At 34.5% G+C, this 23,905-nt stretch overlaps 1 protein-coding gene across 4 annotated transcripts; it reads left to right on the top strand.

The window, feature by feature from the left end:
• Positions 1-362: 362 nt before the first annotated feature.
• Positions 363-7,862, top strand: LOC110607607 (ubiquitin carboxyl-terminal hydrolase 4). Of its 4 annotated transcripts, none has more exons than XM_021746753.2 (7): positions 364-749; positions 1,630-1,746; positions 2,808-2,906; positions 3,031-3,219; positions 3,431-3,612; positions 5,799-6,229; positions 7,320-7,862. In XM_021746753.2, exons 1-6 carry the CDS (start codon positions 633-635, stop codon positions 6,202-6,204), a joined length of 1,110 nt encoding a protein of 369 aa, XP_021602445.1. In that variant the 5' UTR covers positions 364-632; the 3' UTR covers positions 6,205-6,229; positions 7,320-7,862. The 4 variants fall into 4 exon arrangements, with proteins under 4 accessions (XP_021602446.1, XP_021602445.1, XP_021602444.1 ...); XM_021746752.2 differs by lacking the exon at positions 7,320-7,862 and adding an exon at positions 6,442-6,575; XM_021746754.2 differs by lacking the exon at positions 7,320-7,862 and having other exon boundaries at positions 363-749; positions 3,088-3,219; positions 5,799-6,575.
• Positions 7,863-23,905: the final 16,043 nt, after the last annotated feature.

Genomic DNA, 23,905 nt, shown 5'->3' with positions numbered 1-23,905 from the left:
TAATAAATTCTAATAGAATGACTTTTAATTTTAAGAATTAAATAATTTATTATTAAAATAATAAAAAATACATTATAAATTTTATTAAATTTGCACTCCCAGGTTTAGCCTGATGTAAGTGCATCCGATTAAATCTGATAGATTTCAGGATCGAATCCCCATCCCAATTTCAAAAAAAAACAAGATTTTGTTAAATTTTAAAGATTATGTTATAAATTAACCGGTAATTAACAGTTTGGACCGTTTTGATACACGACCTTGGATTGGTAACAGCAGAAATGAAGTGCCCCTGGTGATCCTTTATTCATTTATTTTAGATAATTTTATGTCACTGCTTTTATATATTTTATTTTATTTTTTGAAAAAATAAGAGAGAAAAATTCTTTCCTTTGTTCATTTTTTCATTTTCTTGGTTTTACATTACTCTTCTCAAAGCCAAACAAACCCTCGTCTCCCTTTCATTACCTGCAAAATTCCCATTTCCCGAACAAAACCCTAATAGCAATCCAAACTTACCCGACAGGGTCATACAGATAATAGCCGAGAAGACTTGTTTATGGAAATTGTTGAATCGCTGAGTTGAATCGGACGAGGGAGCCACAGAGATCTGAGTCTAATCAATCCATGCACTGATGGGTGCTGCAGGCTCCAAACTCGAGAAAGCTCTTGGAGACCAGTTCCCTGAAGGCGAGCGATACTTTGGCCTCGAGAATTTTGGCAACACTTGCTACTGTAACAGCGTCTTACAGGTTCGCCCTCTTTACTTCGATTTCAGTCCCTCGATTTTATTATTGTTTGTTGTTATTAGTTATATTGTTATTATTTTTTCTTATTGTTTCGTTTAGTTTTATTGGATTATCATTTTGAGCTTTGAGTTTGTGGAATGTTGACCTTTTGAATTGATTGACATTGGGTTCTTCTACTTACACTAGATTGCGTTTTGCGTTTTTTTGTCGTACGACGTTTCCATACTCTCTGAGAAACAGATATGGATGGAGATTAAATTTGGGATGTAACGTTAATAAGAACTATTTTGATTCAATTCCCAAGAAGATTTTCACTGAAAAGGTTTTGCAATTTAAGATTCTTGGTAAATTAACTTTATAGGTTTGAACTTGGCACGCGTGTTTCAATTAAGCTTAAGCTATGTATAAGTTGGGTTTACAGTAAAAGTAATTAGTGATTCTTGTAATTGGCATCAACTATTGCATTCTGGTCTGCCTTAGACTTTAATTTTTCATAAATTTGAAATCAAAATTTTCCACTGTGATATTAGCAACTGAATTTCAATTTGATTTTGAGCTTTTAATTAGAAAGCATATGTATTTACTATGACTAATTCATAAGAATTTTATCATGTCAACAAACACTGTGTGATTGTTGGTGCATGTTTATGTTTAGATTATTATTCTTATGCCTCAATTTTCTACTTAAAATTTTGGCATGTTGTTACTGTCAATATTGTCAGTCTACTACAGTTTTATCACCATTACTGAGATAACTATCAACTTCTTAAATGTGGCAGCCAATGTGATTTTAAGTCGCTGAATTTATTCACCATGAATCTAGAAAGAATTATCTTCAACTATATTCAGTGGTTCTTCATCAAGTCTTAACTTTTGTATGCAGGCACTTTACTTCTGTGTACCATTTCGAGAACAATTACTAGAATATTATGCAAATAATAAAAATTCAGGAGATGCTGAAGAGAATCTATTGACATGCTTAGCAGACTTATTTACACAGGTACTAACTACATGGGTAAATGTTTGAATGCTACTTTGGGTATTAAATTGATTGAGATTCACTATGATTTTTATTTTTAGATTTTTAAAATTGCTCATAACTTTCCCCTTCTGGTTTCTTTCAGTTATTGCATGCATGAATCATGATTCTGATGCAATATAGATATGTGAATGGCTAGAGTACTTATCAATAGTATATGTTTAGCATATTTAATATCTTACTTTTCCCCTCTATTTGCACATGCTTTACTTATTTTCATGTTTCCTTATTAATATTATTATTGTTATTGTTATTATTATTATTATTATTATTTTTAAATTTTTTGGGTTGTCTTGTTAGTTTGATGTGCTTCTATCATTTTCACAAGTTATTCAAATGAACTCTTATATCAAAAGATGGGATGGCGAATCATGTACAAGGATTGAGAGTGATACTTGTTAGAACATAAAGATTAGGATGTTAGTAGTTTACTTTTTAACTATTTTAGGTACAGATTCTTTGACCATTCTTCATATTTGCAGAAAAAGAAGGGGAAAATTTTTTTAAAGTCAATATGCTATATTTGAATGCAGTAATCAAATGCTCTTTGCTTATTATGTGCTTCCCTGAAGTTCCGTTTCTTACACAGATAGCATCAAATAACTATAATTATGTGCGTTAATGTACATGTTGTGCTCTTTAAGACATTGAATGAGCCAACGCTAGGTGCCTATTAATGTTTTCTGAGTAACTTATCCTTCGGATTTACTGACAATTTGATTTTTTTTTTGGGTGTTACTGTTGTATTTCTGTGAGATATGTGTAATATCTTAACTTTCAACCTCATTTAAAGTAAGCCTTAATATATTATTCATAATTGAATTTTCATTGCTTTTTGAAAAATGAAATGTTTGCCTGGATACTTCTTGTTTAATTCTCATAGCTTTCCAACTATGTGTCTTTAACTGAGTCACTGGAGAAGGCAATGAAGAGTTCCCTGTCACAGAACACATATGTTAGTTGCCTGTTTTGCCATTTCAGCTGTGATGCTCAATCTAACTTTTGATCATTCTTGTGGTTAGATAAGTTCACAGAAGAAGAAAACAGGTGTAATTGCTCCAAAGCGTTTCGTACAGAGATTGAAAAAACAAAATGAGCTTTTCCGTAGCTATATGCATCAGGTACATCTTGATAAATGATTAATGAATCTAGGGATCAGTTTGACATATTCTTTTAAACTAAAGAAATAAAACTTTACAGATAAATAATAAATCTATCTACTTTTTGTGCACACGCTTCATGCAGGATGCTCATGAATTTTTAAATTTTTTGCTAAATGAACTTGTTGACATACTGGAGAAGGAGGCTCAAGCTGCAAAAAGTGACCCAGAAACTTCATCCCCACCTGAAAAGACTGCAAATGGGCCAAAGAATGCTCAGGCAAATGGTGTTTCAAAGGAGCCTTTGGTTACTTGGGTGCACAAAAATTTTCAGGTGACTTTTGTTAGCCAATTCATATATTCTCATCTAATATATATGTGTGTGCTAGTATGTATGTGTAAGTTATTTGTGTAGCCTTAGTTCCTTATGTGTTTTAAATAGTGGTAATTTCCTTATTGCCCTGCACCAACCCTTCTCTTTCCACTAGCCAAATAAATAAATAAAAAGACAGCATCTCATGATTTCTTGTTCATACTTGGATCAGGGAATTCTTACCAATGAGACAAGATGCCTGCAGTGTGAGACTGTTACAGCAAGGGATGAAACATTTTTCGACTTAAGCCTTGATATTGAACAGAATAGTTCAATAACAAGCTGTTTGAAAAATTTTAGTTCCACAGAGACTTTGAATGCAGAGGATAAGTTTTTCTGTGACAAGTGCTGCAGGTAGGTATTTTTGTTTGATTGTCATTTTGCATTGGCTTCATTTTGTTGTTATTGATAATTTTTTACTTTCTATTGCTGTTTTTTGATAGTTTATGTAGTGAACTTTTACTCAGAGTTCTGGATGGAGTTATTTACTTGGTTTCACTCACTGTGATCTTTGTTGATTGCTTTAAAGAATGGCAATTGCCATAAGCTTGAAATACTTGTTGGTGTTTCAAGTATAATATTACTTTTTTTTTCCATTATTATTTTATCTGTACTATACTGTTAAGTGTTATGTTATTATTATGATTGTTTCTTTGGCTTGAAAATTTTGTATTTCATTTTCATCGTAAAGCAAGTTGCAAAAGAGGTACTTTTCGAGTATTTTGTGTGGATTTGTTCCTGAATGGTTTGCAAATTAAATACCTAGGCCAAACTGTCAAAAAAAGCCAAACTTTTGGCGCTTTTATCAATTATAGTAAATCCTTTATTTTGGTTAATTTTAGTATAATTTTAAAGATTTATGCTAATTTTAGTTTGTGGTCACAATTAAGAATTGGGGTTGTTGCTAAACTGCTGAAGTGACATTAATATTTTATTTATGGTTACTAGCAAGGCGTAAAATCCAGTAATAAATAAGTCAAAAGGTTTTCTTTAATTATTTTTGTGTATTACAGTCTAATTTTAAAGGTTTATTTCAACTATAGCCAATTGATTTATTTTAACTCAAAAAGTCAAAGTAATATTTTATTTTTTAATGGAGTAAAAACTAATATTTGTTTTGACTCAAAAAGTCAGAAATTAATATATATATTTTTTCTTAATAGAGTAAAAACTAATGTTTGTTTTACTTAGTATAGCTAAAAAATAACTATCCATCTCTACCTCATTTTAAAAATGTGTTTGCGGAAATTATTTGTGAAAGTGGATAAATTTTTTTAGTTTTAAAAAATTATTAGAAATTCATGTAAATGGCAATAATAACAATAATGATCATTTTATTGTGATGGTGGGTGGAGGGAAGGGAAGAGAGAAAGAGAAGGACCGTCTCTCTCTCTCTCTCTCTCCCTCCTTCCCAAGTCTCACCCACTCTCTCTTCTTTCCTTCCACGTCCATCCATCTTCCCTCTCTTTCCTGCTCCTTCTACCTACCATCACCCTCTAATACACACACACACATACTTTCTCATATGTCGATATTATTTTAATATATGTGTGCATGTGATTATTTTTATTCTTGACTTATTTTATATGAATTTCTGATTTTTATTAAATGGAAAATTTTATCTATTTTCACATATAAGTTCTAGAAATGCATTTAATTTATTTTGTTATACCAAGTAAAATAAATATTAATTATTTATTATTCTAAGCAACAAAACATTTGTTTTTGACTAATTTTAGTCAAAAATTAGTTAGTTGGCTATAATTGAAACAAACATTTAAAAGTGGCTTATGATTGAGAAAAATTGAAATTATTTGGATGTTTTTGTTATTGAGCTTTATGTCATGTCAATAACCATAAGTAAAATAATAATGTTAACGTTATGTTAGTTGCTACTGCTACATTAGCAGTTGCAATTCTTAATATTGATTACGGGTTAAAATTGACACAAATCTTTAAAATTAGAGTAAATTGACCCCCCCAAAAAAAAGGATTGGCCATATGTGACAAGCTCTGAAGCTTTGGTTCTTTTGACAGTTATGCCTAATTTTTAATAGTAAATTTTGTAAAAAAATCATAGGTAAAGTTGCTGAAAATCATTCCTGGAGGGATTGAGTGGCACAAACAATTTGCCAGTGACCAATTCTCTCTCTCTCTCTCTCTTTCACCTTTCTCTTTGTTACATTGAAAATTTTTAACTGCTTGAATGACTAACAGGTTACTTCTATTAGTACTCTTCTCATTGTGCAACTTCTATATGTGTGAAAGATGTAGTTTTCCTCATAACACACTGGTGACCTTCCAAATTTACAATGTAAAAATAACCCTAGAATCGAACTTATCTCACTGTATTCTACATGGCACTTGTTTAGTTGGTTGTACAAGGTTATTTTGAATATTAATGAATGTCTTTAAATAATTATTGAACCTGTAACTATTAATTATAATGATTGTAATATTTCCTATCGATTGGAACATGAAGATTTGCTAATGAGTAATGTCAATGAATAAATGATAAATCTTCTTTTTTTCACGTGCAGTTTGCAAGAAGCCCAGAAGAGGATGAAGATAAAGAAACCTCCTCACATATTGGTGATCCATCTGAAGAGGTTCAAATACATTGAGCAGCTGGGTCGGTACAAGAAGCTATCTTATCGAGTTGTGTTCCCACTTGAGCTGAAGCTGAGTAACACCATGGAAGATGCAGATATTGAATACTCATTATTTGCAGTAGTAGTTCATGTTGGAAGTGGGCCCAATCATGGACATTATGTCAGCCTTGTCAAAAGCCACAATCACTGGCTATTTTTTGATGATGAAAATGTGGAGATGATTGATGAGTCTGCTGTGCAGACATTTTTTGGGTCAGCACAGGAATACTCAAGTAATACGGACCATGGATACATCTTGTTCTATGAGAGCCTAGGCGCTAGTAGCAAGAGTTGAGAAGATGATGGCTTTGGTTTTACAAGTAGGTACATTTAAACAACGTTTGGACTGATCTCATTTTTCAGTTATTATTGTTTTTCTTTTCCCTTCTGTCCTTCAACCACTGGGAAATGGGAAGAGCTCTCAAATTAGAGATTTGGGAGGATGATGATATGGGTTGTGAAAAATGTATACTTGGGTTGTTTCCATGTACAGTGGATGGTGGAAGCTCACTGTCCTTTTGTTTTTTTCCAGAATAAGAAGAAAGAAGATCAGTGTATATGGTGTGAGAAATTCAGAGACACTTTGTATTCTTCATGGTTGAGAACGTCTTAATTAAACATTAGAAAATGCAATTCAATTGGAATTTGCGGGGAGCTATCTGCCTATACCTGTGTTCCATTTGCATCTTTTAGATATTTAGTATTGAGATATTTAGGCATATACATGTTAGAGAAAAATTGAAAAAAAAAAAGTGTGATTTCGCTTTTTGTCATTTGGAAGTCTGGTTTAATTTTTGTCAAAATGGTATTATAAGATTATCAGTATTAACGCTTAAGGTCTAAAACGATTTAAAATTATTGATTTGGTCCTCTAAAATAATATTTCAGAGATAGATTTTTTTTTTTTTTCTAAATTTATTTTTAAAGTATAGATAACTCTTCTCTTTGAAATGTTAATCCATCTATTAGCCTGGTATGATAAAAAAATAATATCAAATTTATATGTAAATAACTTTGACTCTACACTTACAGGATTGGGTGATTTTCAATGTAGAGTTTCGCAAATAATTTCCTAACATAATAAATTTAACAATGGAAAGAAATAATTATTTAACATTAAATTGTGCCACATAGGTATTTAACATAATGTTTTTGCAGTAATTATGAGTAAATAATTATATACCATGAGAATCTCTACGATTGTTTGTCATTATAATTTTAAATAAAAACGCTGACATATAATTATTAACATATGCATTGGGTTCCTCTCGTCTGGTGGAGATGTAAATATGTATTTTTTTGGATTTTATTTTCAGCAATTGCGATGCTCAGTTGGGAGATTTCTAGGGATTGTGGGGCTTGTGTTTCCTTTTCCTTAGTTTGGGTTTTTTCTTCTTGCATGCATTGCAGGTAGAAGGCTTCATCGGTTCTTATTCATCTCTTAATCTGATAAAGGACGATATGATGGTGGCTTGTGGAGAAAATCAAAGTGCCAATGAATCATCAAAGAGCTCACATGCCCAACGATTTCTGAATTGACTTGTAGGCTTTCCCTTAATCAGGAAGGAAATCACTTGTTGAATATTTGAGGAAGAAGGTTTCTTCCCCATGCAATGGCGAAACTCTCTTCCTTAGATCTGTTGTGTATGTATTGTTTTCTCTCCATTTCAATGTTGCAGTTGGCTTGGGTCTCCTTTTATCCATGCGCTTCAATGTCTTTGATAGCCTTTGTGGCTATAGTTTTTTATAATCTTCTAAGCCTTTGTGGCGCTTTTGGATTAGACGACTGTGTTTTACCAGGAGAGAAGCGGCACTGAAGCTTTTGGTATTCAGGTCTGTAATTGGGTCACACCACAATCAGGTCTTAAGATACCATTTTATTGTATGGGTTTCCAATTGGATTTTATTTTTATTGCTATGAACTTCGGATTTTCTTGTATTGGACTTCTCTATTTTCTGTATATTCTAACCTTGGTCCTTGACTATTAATAAACATTTATTTTTGAGAAAAGAATATTTCGAGCTTAGGATCATGGAATTAATCTATTTTTTAAGCATCCCTTAAAATTAAAAGAAAAAATAAATTTTATCCTAAAATAATAGTAAAAATGTATTGATTTCATATAACTTCATCCATTTAAAAATTTTAAATCATTATTAGCGTTACTCTATTATTTTCAGTTTTTTATAATTTATGTTTTTGTAACAAAAATAAGGGAGAAGAGTTGGAAATACTCTTTGCTTTATGGTTTGAGCTATTTTATTCTGTAATTTCAAGTTGACCCGTAGGTAATTATTGAAATATTTATTTTGCTATACATAGGTTAATTTTCACCCGTAATTTCTAAATTTTAGGTATATTTTTTATTTAATTATTTATCTATAATGTTTTTCTTAAAATTCTTTCAGTTTTAATCTACCATGATTAAATCCCCTATGATCTAATATTGTAGGTTCTTAGATTAACATAAATAAAACTATTTTTAAGAAGAAATGGCTCCCACGTCTACATACTCCCTCTTCCCTCCCCTTCTCTACTCCCTCTCCTAATGGCGGAGCTACGTTGGGTCTAAGAGGCATGGCCCCTTAGACTTTTTAAAATTTTTAAATATCATTTAAGTAATTTTATTTTAATTCTAAATAAATAAAAGAAAAATGATTATTAAATTTCTAAATTTATGAAAATTTTATTATTGTATTTCTATTTAAAACTTAGATAATTAAAAAAACTTTTTATATTTTATAAAATTAAAATTTTTAATCTTTTTATAAAAAAAATCCATTAATCTATATTGAATATTTAAATTATTTAGCCTATATAATTTTAACTATACTTATTTTTTAGTATTTATAAATTTAAATATATATATATATCAGTTAATGTCTTTTATTAAAATAGAAATAAATTGACTAATATTTTTTTATAAATTATTAAACATTTTAATTTTATAAAATATAATAATATTTTACTCAAATGATTTTAATATAGAAATTAATAAGTAAATTTTTAAAATGTTTAGAAACTTGATGATAATCATTAACTTAAAGTGTTTACAGGTTTAGTCTGATTATTTAAATTTTAAATAAATTTAAGAAGTCTCAAGTTTTATTTTTTCAATCTCCAATTCTCGTTAATCCAAAATTTATTTTTTTTACATTATTTATCCTATTTTTTTATTATTTTTAAATGCACAAAAGATTTTAATTTTAAGTATATTATCTATTTTTTTTTATTTTCAATAGTAATTCACTCTTATTTAATTTATTTTTATATAATTACTTTTTATTCTTAAAAAGTTTTAGTTTTATGATGCTATATTTATACTCCAGAAATTATTTGTTAGGCCATTTACATTTTTAGAAATAAATTTTAAACTTTTGAAAAAAAAATGTTAAAATGAGTTTAATATGTTATAAGTTAATTTTTTTTAAAAAAAATAAATATATATAAAATTAAATAGTGTTTATAGGGGTAATAAATTAAGTTATTTATTTTTTTTTAAAAAAAATTCTAACATGGATAAATTAATGCAATTTATAAAATTATATACATATAAATTTTTTATAGTTGCAATTGAGAATTTTATTTTTAATATTTATATAAATATAAAATTTTCTATTATGTTTTCTAATATTAAGCGATTAATGTCAGGGCTGTAAAATCGGTCGGTTCGGTTCCGAACCGAACCGAACCGATAAAATCGAAAACCGATTTATTAAAATTTATAAAACCGAAAAAACCGATTATGAAGGTATAACCGAATCGAATCGAATCGATAAAAATCGATTCGGTTCGGTTCAAATCGAAATCTGTATTTTTTTTTTAATTTTTTATTTCTAATTTCAACAAAATAATTTAATAAATATTCTATTAAAAAATGCAACTTGATTGAGGAATAAACCCAGAAGTCGTAACAGAGATATGAATCAAAACCCAGATGAGAGAAACTCGCAGAAAGAAAAGGGTGAAGGAATAACAAACCTCGCAGGCTGCAGTGACTAATTGATTGAGGAAAAAACGAAGAAAAGAAAAATACCCAGAAGTCGTACCAGAGATATGAATCAAAACCCAGATGAGAGAAACTCATAGAAAGAGTAAAGATTGCAAATTTCAGAGGTTAATAAGCAAGTTCAGCTTTTAGCTGTAAAACAGAGGAAGCCGAAGAGGAGTCAAAGAGGAAATAAAGAGTGTTTTGCCAGTCCTCAGCCGCTGTGCAGATTTGCCTAGTTATCCATGATCCGTTTAATATCAGGCGGCTAAGGTTCTTCGCCATGTTGATCGGATTCATGGGACGCTCTGCAATTTGCTTGAATAGAAGGGTTTCTGCTAGGGCTTTTGCGGTACTACTGGAATTGAACTCAACCAAACGCAAAAAGTAACACAAATTGCAAAAGCGGTAGTACCTCTGCTCTCAAGAGATCAGTCCACGGTTTTCGGCGAAACTCAGCAAATCGACGGAAAAAGTAACACAAATTGCCAAAAGTGGTAGTACCTCTGCTCTCAAGAGATCAGTCCACGGTCTTCGGCGAAACTCAGCAAATCGACGGGAAAGAGGTTGATGGTCGACGGTCGGCGGTCGGCGGTCGACGAGAAAAAGATTGACGATCGACGTGAAAGAGAAAGAGATTAATGGGATTTGATAATTGATTTGTTAAGGATTCGGATTCGACTATGAGAGTGTGGAGAGCCCAGGGGAGGAATCGAGATTCGGGAGAATAGGGGTTCGGGGGAATCGGGAGATTGGAAAATGTGGAAAATGGGATGGAGGGGTTCGGCGAAAGGTATAGAGGGGTTGGGGTGCTGGCCTGCTGGGTTGGGTTGGGTTGGGTTGAGTACGATAGGCCAGCACCCCAACCCCTGGGTTGGGTTTGGTTCGGTTTGATCGGTTATTTAATATGTTTAAACCGAACCGAACCGAACCGAAAACCGAATAATTTTAAATCTACTAACCGAATCAAACCGATCTTTCCGACTAACTGAACCGATAAACCGAATTTAATCGGTTCGGTTCGGTTTTTCGGTTTAGACCGAGAATTGCTCAGCCCTAATTAATGTACTCATTTGTTAGTTAGAGTAATTGTTTTTATGTCAAAATCGAATGTTTAGAGTGACATTTTTTAAATTTAATTTGAATTTATTAATATAATTTTTACATATTTTTTAAATATAAAATTTTCTAATAAAATTAAAAATTATAATAAAAATGAGGGTAATTTTTATCCATATCATTCAATTTTGAAATATTTTTTTATTATAATTACTTAACTTTAATTTTGTTTTAAAAGTCACTATAATGGGTTTTTAAATTATTAACCACACACTATTCATCCTATTTCCTTCTTACACGTCATTTATATTTAATTAATTAATAATTATTTATTAATAGAATTATTTTGTTTTTAATAAATTCTTATTATTAAATTTTATAATAAAATTATATAATGTATTTACTATTTAACATGATTACTTAAATTTGAATTTAAAATAAAAAAATATAAAAAAAATATCTATAATTTTATCAATATTTTATTTTAAAATATGTGATTTATTTTGAGATTTATAATTTAATTTTATATTCAAATAATATCTTGTGATATGAATCCATTTAAATATAAAATTAAATTATATATTTTAAATTAAATTATATACTTTTAAAATAAAAAATTGATAAAATTATATGATATTTTTTATATTTTTCTCTTTAAAACTTAAAAAAAAAAATTATTGTTCTCACAAAATAAAAGTTTAAAATTTTTTTTTATCTATAATTAAGAGTTAATTGTTATTCTGTTTGTTAGAAATTTTTTTTTTAGAATTTTTCAACTCTTCTACGAACCGAATATACGTAAATCTTATAATTCAATGCATTTATTTAATATTTTTAAAAAATTAAAAAAAATATAATATATTATTTTAATAAATATCAAACAATATCTCACACTATTCTATTAATACCGGTACAATAAAAACTGGATGAATAAAATTAATTAAATTACTAATTATAATAAAAATTTATACAAAAACTAGTATATTTTTATTACAATTAATCATAAATTATTCCACTAAAAATTCATAATTGAATTCTTTATTAATTTTACTATTTCATAACATAATAATTTTTATTTTTCATGTTAAGATTATGCTGTTATATTAAATAAAGTATTAATAATTTATTTAAATAATAAAATATATATATATATAGATTGTCGCATAATTTATTTTATGTGTGAGGTAAAAATTTATATGCAGGGTTTACACAATGAAACTTTATAAGCTTATTTACAGTGTATCATCAATTTCTAGATCGATTTTATCATTAATTAATATTTTATAAATATAAATTACATTTGTCTAATTTATCGAGTATTATTATCTCCATAATTAAAATTCACTCTTTAATAAATCAAAACACAAGACAACTTATATTTATTTATATTAATTAAATTAAAATTAAAAATATAAATCTTATTTCTAATGTTGTATAGAATATATTTTAATAGTCAGTATAAAATATTAATTTTTTATTTAGTTCATTTAAATACATATATAAAATGTATTAATATAATTATTATAAAAATATATTAAATAATTTATTTATTTAATATAAATCTTATTTCTAATGTTGTATAGAATATATTTTAATAGTCAGTATAAAATATTAATTTTTTATTTAGTTCATTTAAATACATATATAAAATGTATTAATATAATTATTATAAAAATATACTAAATAATTTATTTATTTAATATAAATCTTGAAATAATTATTCACGACATCAAAACTATATTATCACATTTGCATGGTTAATCATCAGAAAACACAAGCGCACAAAAGTTCAGTTGTTCATAGAATTAATTTAAATAAGTATTGGACGTGGTCACGGGTACAAAGTTAGCATCCCTGAGTCATCACATGCGAATATAGTGTCCCCAACATGCCAACCTTGCATATCTCCCTCTCTGATCTCATCTCCCCCACGCCCCACGCTTTTTTGTTTTTCCTTCTTTCCCATTTTTCGACTATTTAAAACCCAACGCCTCTTTTTGTTCTTAAATAATAATATTAATTTAATCTCATGTCACCGACACCAATTTAAATTTTTCAAGAATAAAAATTTTAGTGTTATAAGTTGATTGCATGTTCGTTAAAGGGGAAAATTATATAAATAATATCTTAATTTAGAGACATAGTATAATTCCAGTATCAATAAAATAAAAATAAAATATAATTTTTAATTGGATAAGTATGACAAAGTAAAAATAAATAAATTATTAATTTTTTTATTTTAATTATTATTAAAATATGTTTCCCTAATTAATTTATTTGTGAACCTACCAAGGACATAGATTTAAATTTAGCTGACCCAGCTATGGCCGTTAGAGGAAAAGGACGAATCTTTTAATATTTTAGAAGATTACCCCCCAGGGTCCTATTTCAACCACCGTGGGTTGGGTGGTCGCCTGTTTGCTAGAGCAGAAGAGGACAGTATTAGCTAGACTACGTACTGATTCATATTTTTTAAAAGTGATTGTTTAATATTTTTTATTTTATTAGTTAAAAAATATTTATTATATTTACTATTCTAAATAATTAAGAATTGTTACATTTTACTAATAAGGAGAGTATTAAACAGTCCAGTTCATAGTATTTCTCAATTGTGTTTTAATTAGAGTAAAAGCACTAAACGTCATTTGGTTGTCAAACAAGGTTTAATTTTAATTTATGAATTTAAGACTCCATTTGTTTTTAAAAAATAATTTATATTTAAAAATATTTTATAATTTTTGGAAATTATTTATTAAAAAATAATTTATTTTCATTATTTAATTTTAATTTTAAAAAATAAAATATATTAACGAATTTATATAAAAATATTAATAAAATTATCAAAATATCTTATTTGGTTATAATTATAATAAATGTAAACGGTTGAGATATACAAATTTAAAAATTTAGCAATAATTCTAATTAAATATAAAAATATGAAATTTTATCTTCAATTGAACAAATTACTTTATCATATAAAATTAAAATGTTAGGATATACTCGTAAATAAATATAAATTATTGTACTTTTATATCCAATTTGTCTTTAAAATTAGATTGCAAGTTTTTCAATTTATCTTGTGATAATTTTTTTTCAAAATTTAAACTAATTATTTCACTGAAAATTATTTATATTTGTAAAAAATTCTTTAAGAAAATTATCTTTTAAGAAAATAACTTAAATTTTTACTGATAGATTGCAATGTTAAAAAAAAAAAAATTAATAACATTGATTTATAAAAAAGTCTACCAGTAGTCATAAAATTTTTAAAATTTAACAAATAACATTGTTTTTTTTAAAGATAAATAATTTGATTTAAAAATATTTTCTATTAATTAATTTTCAAATCAAATTATTATGGTCTAACCTTGAGCGAGTGCTGGTGGTTCACACCTATATTTCCTTCATTTCAGCCTTACATGCATAGATTTGTTGCAGTTTTTTCACTTCTATTGTGTATGTCTTGATTTTCAGGAATGAAAAGTTCCTTTTGTTGGAAAAAAAAATGTCAATGGCTTAAATAACAGCTAGTGACCTCCATTGCAAATTAAAATTAATTGATAGAAATAATTTATATTTGAAGCTATTTTTTAAAAAATAATTTTTTTAATAAAATATAAAATATATTGAATAAGTTTATTATTTTTATATAAAAATTTTAATAGTATTAATAAGATTTTGAAAATTTAGAAAGTAACTTCTTTTTAAGTCATTTTTTAAATTATTTTTTTTAATTAGAAAATTAATCAATTACTATGACATTCATACATTAAAGGAATAAAAAAAAATAGTTTTTGCTCATTTTTCATTTTAATATTTGTAATTTAATTTATATTAAAATAGTATTTTGTGGTATTGCATCTAGTAAAAATTAGTATTTTTTAACGTTGTTAGAAAATAATGACGTGATAAATAAAATATCATTTTAATTGATATTTTTTAAATATTTTTAAGATTAAAGAATGAAAAAAAGTATTTAATATGGTTGAAAATAGAACTAAACTGCAATTGTTCAATCTGTAAAAAAGAAAATATAAAGTGATTGGTGTCCATAGGTAGCCACTTCGACACTCAAGTCAGTATAAAATAGACGAATATAATGAATTTTTTTGAATTTAAAATAAATGGGTAAAAATACGTACCTTGATCCCTCTGCACATTTACTTTTATATTATAGGAAAATAGAGTTGGTTATTGAATTTTCTGGAAATTTGACTGGTATCGACTAGTAGATAGGGGATCCCGCATTTGTAGATATAGTGGGGATATGCTAGATTATATCCACTAATTGTAACTTTCTATAAACACTCGACCTGCTCAGGAGAGGGCGAGTCTTGGTGAAGAACCAAGCGCTACGGTGTCTAAGTCTTCATTTCTATGAGTGGGACCACATATCAGTTTATCAGATCCTTACCACTTGACTCTGTCTTATGGTGATAGCTCATGGCTTACTTTGAGCGATTATTATGTCGTATCAGAGGTCCCACAATGGTTTTTGATTCTTCAGATTCTAAGTTTACAGTTGTTTCCATAGTCCGGTACATATGGCATGCGTCCATCGGCTCTCCATACCCATTTCCTTTCGCTTACTTTGTGAATAAATGTCAATTGCCTCACTTCTCGAACCACATTCATACCAGCCACTGGCATAATCTGTATATAAACCCTTCTTCTTCTCTAATTACCACTTTTACTCATATCTACTTTCTAATTCTCTCAAAAGACTCGGCCTATTCAGTCTCAAAGCTCTCCCTTTTCTAAAGGTAACTTCTGTTCCATTTTTTACTTTTCCAAAAGAAAAATGAATGTGTCTAGTTCGTTGTCTTCTTTCGGTGAAAGTTCCACTTCGAACTCTTCCTTTGATGGGCCCATCTGTGCTCCTGTTCCTATTGCCCCCAATAAGGGTGGCTCATGAAAACTGTAATATCCGGCTAGATCCCGGCATCGAAATTTTTACATTTCGGCGGAATCTCCGTTGGAACTCGGAATTCTCGGATCTCGGAGCCTTCTAGAAGGGTAAAATAAAGGTTTTCTAAAATATTTTTATATATTTTTATGGTTTTAATGAAGAAAAAAATTGAGTTTTGAAAGAAAAAGTCATGGAGGAAAAACCCAGGTTCGGCCGCCGAACCTCAAGTTCGGCCGCCGAACATGGGGAGCTTGCGGAAGCTCTTTTGGCCCCCGAAGGTGGTCTGGCCAGCCACCTATAAAAGGCCCCTTATCCGAAAATGGGCGAGTTTTCTCTCTCTATTTTCGGGCATAGGTGAGATTTTGCCCTCCTTTGGTTGATTTTGTGTTTTCCTTCAATCCCTTCAAGTTTTGATGAGTTTTTACTTTGTTTTGAAGATTTTTAAGCTAAGATCAAAGTTTTGAAGCTTGGAGACCCCTGGAGCTCGATTTCTCCCCATCTCCAAGTTTGGGTCACGCCTACCCTCGATCTTCAAGAGGTAAGTGTAGATCCACGCTTTTTATGATGTTTTAAGTAAGTTTTGAGGGGTTTTTAAGGGTGGTTAATGCATGTTTAGAGTAGATGTAAAATGTTAGAGTTTATGTGAGGTTGTTGCTAAATGTGATGCTTATGTGTTGTTTGTTGGGGTTTAGGCTAGTTTTATGCCCCTATATGCTTGAAAATGTGTTTATGCATGTTTTAGAATAGTTGAATGCATGTTGTAGGAAATTTGGATAGCTGAATGTGGGATGGCAGAATCGGGTTCTGCCACCTAGGAGGATCCAGGTTCGGCCGCCAAAGCAAGGTCCGGCCACCGAACCTGCCAGAGGAGGCAGTTTTGGCCGCCTAAGCTCGCCCCCGAAAGTTTGGACTTTTGGCTCTGGAGGGGAGTTTCGGCCGCCGAACCTGCCCCCGAAGGTTTGGACTTTCGGATCTGGAGGAAGTTTCGGCCGTCGAACCTGCCCCCGAAAGTGCCTGACTTTCGGATCTGTAGGGACCTTTGGCCGCCGAACCTGCCGCCGAAAGTCCCCTGCCCAGCCCTCCTTTGCCTGTTTCCTATGAATGTTTTATGATGTTTTAGGGAATTTTTGGGGAGGTGTTTAGAGTCCTTATAAAGTTTGTTTAGTCCCTCATTTGAGTCATCCTGTGTAGGATCGGACCCGAGAAACCGAGGAGGCCAGCAGTGTTAGCTGTTTCAGAGTCAGCCAGAGGTGAGTAGAACTGAACTATGTTTTAAAGTAAATGAAATTTTTAGCATGTTCATGCATCACGAATGTCATGATATGTACTAGGTTGTTTTGCATTAGAATTCACGAATATGATGCATGGCATAATATGATGTTGATGTGGATGGATATTGGATGACCCACTAGCTCTCGATATGATATGTTATGATATGGTATGAAAGTCCAGTGAAGCCCATTCTACGCCCCTAGCACGATGTGAGAGAAAGTCCAGTGAGGCCCATGCTACGCCCCTGGCACAATTTGTAATACCCGGCTAGACTCTGGCATTGGAATCCTATGTTCTGGTGGAATCTCGGATGTCGGAAACCTCTAGAAGGGTAAAATATGTTTTAAGGTTTTATGTAAGAAAGAAATTGAGTTTTTGAAAGAAAATATTTTGGAGGAGAAACCCAGGTTCGGCCGCCGAACATGGTGGAGTTGCGGAGGCACTTTTGGCTTCCGAAGGTGGTCTGGCCAGCCGCCTATAAAAGGCCCCATGTCCGAAAATGGGCGAGTTTTCTTCCCCATTTTCGGGCAAAGGTGAGTCCATGCCCTTCCATGGTTAGTTTTGATGATTTCCTTCAAATCATTCATATTTTTTACAAGTTTTAACTTGGTTTTGAAGATTTTGAGCTAAAGATTAAGTTTTGAAGCTTGGAGACCCTGGAGCTCGATTTCTCCCATCTCTTAGTTTGGATCGTCTCACCTCTCGTTTTTCAAGAGGTAAGAGTATATCCTACCCTTCTTTTATGATTTTAGTAAGTTTTGAGGGGTTTGAAGGGTATTGGATGCATGATTAGCTTAGTTGTAAAAGGTTAGGGTTGATGTGAGTTAAATGATGCAAAGTATGTTTATTGTTTATTAAAATGTAATGTTGTTGGGGTATAGGCTAGTTTTAAGCCCCTAAATGCTTAGGAGTGTGTTTATGCATGTTTTTGCATGGTTTGGTTTGAGTTTGGAGGATTTGGGAGGCAAATCGTGCATGAGAGGCTGAGTTCTGCCATTCGGGAAGAACTCAGGTTCGGCAGCCGAAGCCATGTTCGGCCGCCGAACCTGCCTGTGGTGGCATGTTTTGGCCGCCTAAACTTGCCCTCGAAAGTTGGACTTTCGGCTCTGGAGGGGAGTTTCGACCGCTGAAGGTGCCGCCGAAGGTGCATGAGTTTCGGATCTGGAAGGGACTTTCGGCCGCCGAAGGTGCCGCCGAAGGTGCATTGCTTTCGGATCTGGAAGGGGGTTCGACCGCCGAAGGTACCGCTGAAAGTGCCCTGTCCAGCCTTCCTTTGCATGTTTTCTATGAATGTTTTGTGGTGTTTTAGGGGGGTTTTTGGGGAGATGTTTAGAGTTATATTAGTGTTTGTTTGGTCCCTCATTTGAGTCCACCCGTGTAGGTTCAGACCCGAGGAACCGAGGACCCCAGCAGTGAGATAACTGCTTCAGAGTCTTTCCAGAGTCAGTCTGAGGTGAGTAGAATGGATCTTTATGTTTTAAAGTAAATAAAATTTGAGCATGTTCATGCATCACGAATACCATGATATATATATCAGGTTGTATGTTAGGCTTGCTACGGGTCCCGGCGACCTTAAGTCGATCTGGATCCTAGCGCCGGTAGCGGTCCGATTTCGGGTCGTTACAGATTGGTATCAGAGCCCTAGGTTCATATGGTCGGACTTAGAGAGTGTCGGGCTCATAGATGTTCTAGAAAGGGCAAGCACAATAGGAAAATCATGTCCACTAGGATAGGATGTAGAGTCCTGTCTTGAATGATGATGTAAAATGCCATGATTTTATGCATGTGCATTAATGATATGTGATGTATGTAATGCGGGTTCATGTGTTTCCACATGAACTATTTGATGCTAATGTTTTATGTGATGTGTGTTGCTTTTCAGTAATCAGAATGCGAGGCACTCGTCGATCTGCGCGATTGACTGGAGTCTCACCAGAAAATGAGGGCATAGATGCCCGCCTCCCTGCATTGCCAAGGGCAATGTCTTGCAGATCTAGCAGGGAGAGAGTGTCAGGGGACCCTAGAAGGTCTTTTGATGCAAGTAGAAGAGGAGCAGTTCAGGGAGGAGTGTCAGCTGAGGGGGAAGAAATGGATGTTGATCAGAGAAGGGATGGAAGTTTGGGTGTAAGCATGTTTGAAGAGGGCATGGGAGAATCTCAAGGAGGCACTCAGGCCTCTGGGTTTGCTCAACCACCCCAATATCAACCCTTTCCACAGGGCCCCGGGTATTCGATGGGAGGTACATCGGATTACCCCGGCTTTAACCCTTATCCCTCTTTCATGCCTTACCCTCCTTTCTATCCACCATACCCCCAATACCCAATGTATCCACCCTCACCTTTCTATCCAAATGTAACAAATCCTGACTAAGGGAATGTTGCACCTCCTCCACCACCTCCTGAACCTGTAGCTCCTGAAGTCCAAGTACCTAAGCCTAGCTCATCTAGAGGGAGCAGAGTTAAGATGACTGAGTACTTGAAGCTGGATGCTCCCAAGTTCAAGATGGGAGATGATCCCTTTGAGTACCTGAAGACAGTAAAAATGATCACAGATGAGTTAGGGGCAGATGATTGTAGAGCCATTCAGATGGCGGGGTTCACTCTTAAATGCAAAAAGGCCCGTGAGTGGTTCAAAAACTATGTGGACCCAAGATTGGACAGCCTAACCTGGGAGGAATTTGCTAATGAATTTGCAGGATGGGCTTTCCCTGATAGCTCAAGGGAATTGAAGATAATTGAGTTTGAACAGTTGAGGCAGACTAAAGAGATGAGTGTTGATGAGTTTACAGACAGGTTTTTGGAGCTGTTGCCATTTGTGGAGCAAACCTATGATACGGATCAGAAGAAGGCAAAGAGGTATACCATGAGGCTCCACTCTAGGTATTCCTCCTTGATTCTTACAGCGGAGAGGGAGAGCTTCTACACTATTATGGATGCGGCACGAAAGATGGAGGCTAGTGCCATCATTCAGGGGACAGTTAAGCAGTCAGTGGCACAGTCTTCGGGTTCCAAGACCCCGGGCGGGGGAAAGTTAGATCCCTCTTCTTTGAGTGCAGCAACTTCAGGCAGTAAGAAATGGGGTAAAGCCAAAACAAAGAAGAATAAGTTCTGGAATCACTTGAAATCAGGTCTGGGGCTCGGTGGTGGCTCGAGCTCGGGTTCAGATGGTGCAGAATGTTTGAGGTGTGGCAAGCTACACAAGGGAGCATGTCGATTTGGGACCACAGCCTGCTTCAGATGTGGGCAGGAGGGACACATAGCATGGGAGTGTCCTAGGGCACCTTTTATGGCACCATCCCAGCAGACAGCTTCTGGTAGTGTGGCACAGCCAGCAGCTCCAGCCATGACTCAGGGCAGTGGCAAAGGCGGAGGGAGAGGGGTAGCCTCTTCTTCAGTAGGTTCCTGAGGTGAAGGTCCATCAGCTCCAGCTCGGATCTTCACTATGACACAGTAGGAGGCAAACACATCCAACACCGTGGTGTCAGGTAATCTCATCATTGGTTGTTCAGATGTGTATGCTTTAATGGACCCTGGTGTATCTCATTCTTTTGTTGCTCCGAGAGCTGTAGAGAGGTTGGGTTTGATAGTCTCTGGGTTAGAGTGCCCCTCTGGGTCAGTGGACCCAAGTGTGATCCATCAGTGGCAGAGCCAATCTGCCGGTATAGTCCAGTGTTTGTGGAGAGTAGATGCCTTCCAGCCGACCTTGTGGTTCTAGACTTGACGGATTTTGATATCATTCTAGGGATGGATTGGCTATCTGCTCATGGTGCTACCTTGGACTGCAGAGACAAGGTAGTCAGATTCAGAGATTAGGATGGGTAAGAGGTTGTCTTCAGAGGAGACAGGAGGAGTATGCCTAGAGGTCTGATATCAGCCCTACAGGCTCGTAGGTTGCTCAGGAGAGGTTGTCAGGGGTTTTTAGCTCATGTGAGAGAGCTGGATAGTCAGGTCAGGGAGCCCGCCTCAGTGCCCGTGGTCAGAGAGTTTCCAGATGTCTTCCCAGATGAGCTTCTAGGACTACCACCTGCTAGGGAGATAGAGTTTGAAATAGAAGTGATGCCTGGAACCAGACCCATCTCTATCCCTCCCTACAGGATGGCACCAGCAGAGTTGGAGTTAAAGGAGCAGTTGCAAGAGTTGGTAGACAAGGGTTTCATCCGTCCGAGTACCTCACCTTGGGGGTGCTCCAGTGCTGTTTATAAAGAAGAAGGATGGATCTTTGAGACTTTGTATCGACTACAGGCAGTTGAAAAAAGTCACTACCAAGAATAAGTATCCGCTACCTAAGATCGACGATCTATTCGACCAGCTAGCAGGAGCAGGTTGTTTCTCTAAGATAGATCTGAGATCCGGGTACCATCAGCTGAGAATAAGAGAAGAAGATGTGCCGAAGATGGCTTTCAGGACCAGATATGGGCATTATGAGTTCCTAGTAATGCCGTTTGGGCTGACCAATGCCCCTGCAGCATTCATGGATCTCATGAACAGAGTGTTTAGCCAGTATCTGGATCACTTTGTTATTGTCTTCATTGATGATATCTTAGTGTATTCCAGAAATGCAGAGGAGCATGCCCATCATCTGAGGTTAGTTTTACAGACCCTGAGGGAGCACGGCTTGTATGCCAAGTTCTCCAAGTGTGAATTCTGGTTGAGGAGCATTTCATTCTTGGGCCATGTTGTATCAGAAAAAGGAATTGAAGTGGACCCCAAGAAGGTGGAAGCTGTAGCAAACTGGCCTAGACCCACTACAGTAACATCGATCAAGAGCTTTTTGGGTTTGGCAGGTTACTACAGGAGGTTCGTTCAGGACTTCTCTAAGATTGCCGCTCCTATGACCAGATTGACCAAGAAGAACTAGAGGTTTGTGTGGTCTGATCAGTGCGAGGAAAGCTTTGAAGAGCTGAAGAAGAGATTGACGTCAGCACCGGTGTTAGCTCTGCCTACCAGTAATGAAGACTTCACAGTGTTTTGTGATGCGTCCCGTGTGGGACTAGGTTGTGTGTTGATGCAAAATGAGAGGGTAATTGCTTATGCTTCTAGGTAGCTGAAGAAGCATGAGTTGAATTACCCTACACATGACCTAGAGATGGCGGCTGTGATCTTTGCACTCAAGATGTGGAGACATTACCTTTATGGGGTAAAGTGTGAGATCTTCACAGATCATAAAAGCTTGCAGTACATCTTGAGTCAGAGAGAGTTAAACCTGAGGCAGAGAAGATGGGTAGAACTGCTTAGTGATTATGATTGCACAATTCAGTACCATCCGGGTAAGGCAAATGTTGTGGCAGATGCCCTAAGCCGGAAGTCACTTGGCAGTCTATCCCATATTACAGCAGAGAGAAGACCGGTGGTGAGGGAGTTCTACAAGCTCGTTAATGAAGGGCTGCAGTTGGAGTTGTCTGGTACAGGTGTTTTGATAGCTCAGATGAGAGTGACACCCGTGTTTCTGGAGCAGGTGGCTCAGAAACAGCATGAGGACCCAGAGTTAGTAAAAATTGCCAGGATTGTTCAGTCAGGCAAGAATGAGGAGTTCAGATTTGACAGCAAGGGGATCCTCCGCTATGGGAGTAGATTATGTGTACCAGATGACGTGAGTCTGAAGGGAGACATTATGAGGGAAGCTCATAATGCTAGATACAGTGTTCACCCTGGAGCCACCAAAATGTATCAAGACCTGAAAAGAGTTTATTGGTGGCCAGCTATGAAGAGAGAAGTGGCACAGTTCGTGTCCGCCTGCGAAGTATATCAGAGGGTGAAGCTGGAACATCAGAAGCTGGATGGAATGTTTAACCCACTGCCGATTCCAAAGTGGAAATGGGAGAATATAGCTATGGATTTTGTGGTGGGGTTACCGGCAACGTCCAACAGATTAGACTCCATATGGGTGATTGTGGACAGACTGATTAAATCTGCTCACTTCATCCTTGTTAGGAGTGGCTACTCTGTGGATAAATTGGCGCAGGTATTTGTTGATGAAGTGGTCAGGTTGTATGGGGCTCCTGTTTCAATAGTGTCTGATAGGGGACCCCAGTTCACCTCCAGGTTTTGGCGGAGTCTGCAGAATGCTATGGGTACCAGGTTGGATTTCAACACTGCTTTCCATCCATAGACTGACAGACAGTCAGAGAGGACCATCCAGACAATTGAAGATATGCTCAGAATGTGTGTGCTAGATTTTGGCGGTTCTTGGAGGCAGCATCTACCTTTGGTGGAGTTCGCCTACAATAACAGCTATCATGCGAGCCTAGGGATGGCCCCATATGAAGCTTTGTATGGAAGGAAGTGCAGATCACCTGTTTGCTGGGAAGAAGTTGGAGAAAGGGCCTTAGCAGGGCTTGAGCTAGTAGAGATCACCAGTAGGGTAGTGCCCATCATCAGAGAAAGGATCAGAACTGCTGTGAGCAGGCAAAAGAGCTATGCAGATGTCTGCAGGAAGCAAGTAGAGTTTCGGGAGGGAGATTTGGTGTTGCTCAAGGTGTCTCCTATGAAAGGGGTGATTCGTTTTGGGAAGAAAGGTAAGCTAGCTCCACGGTACATCGGACCCTTTGAAATCTTGCAAAAGATCGGGAGTGTATCGTACAAGTTGGACTTACCTGCTTCCATGGAGAGAATCCATCCGGTTTTCCATGTTTCCATGCTACAGAAATTCGTGTCAGATCCGGGCAAGGTTCTTAGTGAGCCTGATGTGGAGATCCTAGGAGATCTCACCTATGTTGAGCAGCCAGTGCGGATCCTAGACACGTAGATCAGAAAGTTGAGGAACAAGGA

Source organism: Manihot esculenta, chromosome 13, assembly GCF_001659605.2.
Source record: "Manihot esculenta cultivar AM560-2 chromosome 13, M.esculenta_v8, whole genome shotgun sequence".
Taxonomy (NCBI): Eukaryota; Viridiplantae; Streptophyta; class Magnoliopsida; order Malpighiales; family Euphorbiaceae; genus Manihot; species Manihot esculenta.
The sequence above is the reverse complement of the archived record's forward strand: the minus strand, read 5'-3'. Positions and strand labels throughout refer to the sequence as shown.

Bases quoted from the DNA above. Each gene is read 5' to 3' on its own strand.
- LOC110607607 (XM_021746753.2), top strand. From the start codon at position 633: ATGGGTGCTGCAGGCTCCAAACTCGAGAAAGCTCTTGGAGACCAGTTC. The intron at 1,747-2,807 runs GTACTAACTACA...TCTTGTGGTTAG, and splicing joins TAGCAGACTTATTTACACAG to ATAAGTTCACAGAAGAAGAA. The intron at 2,907-3,030 runs GTACATCTTGAT...CGCTTCATGCAG, and splicing joins TCCGTAGCTATATGCATCAG to GATGCTCATGAATTTTTAAA.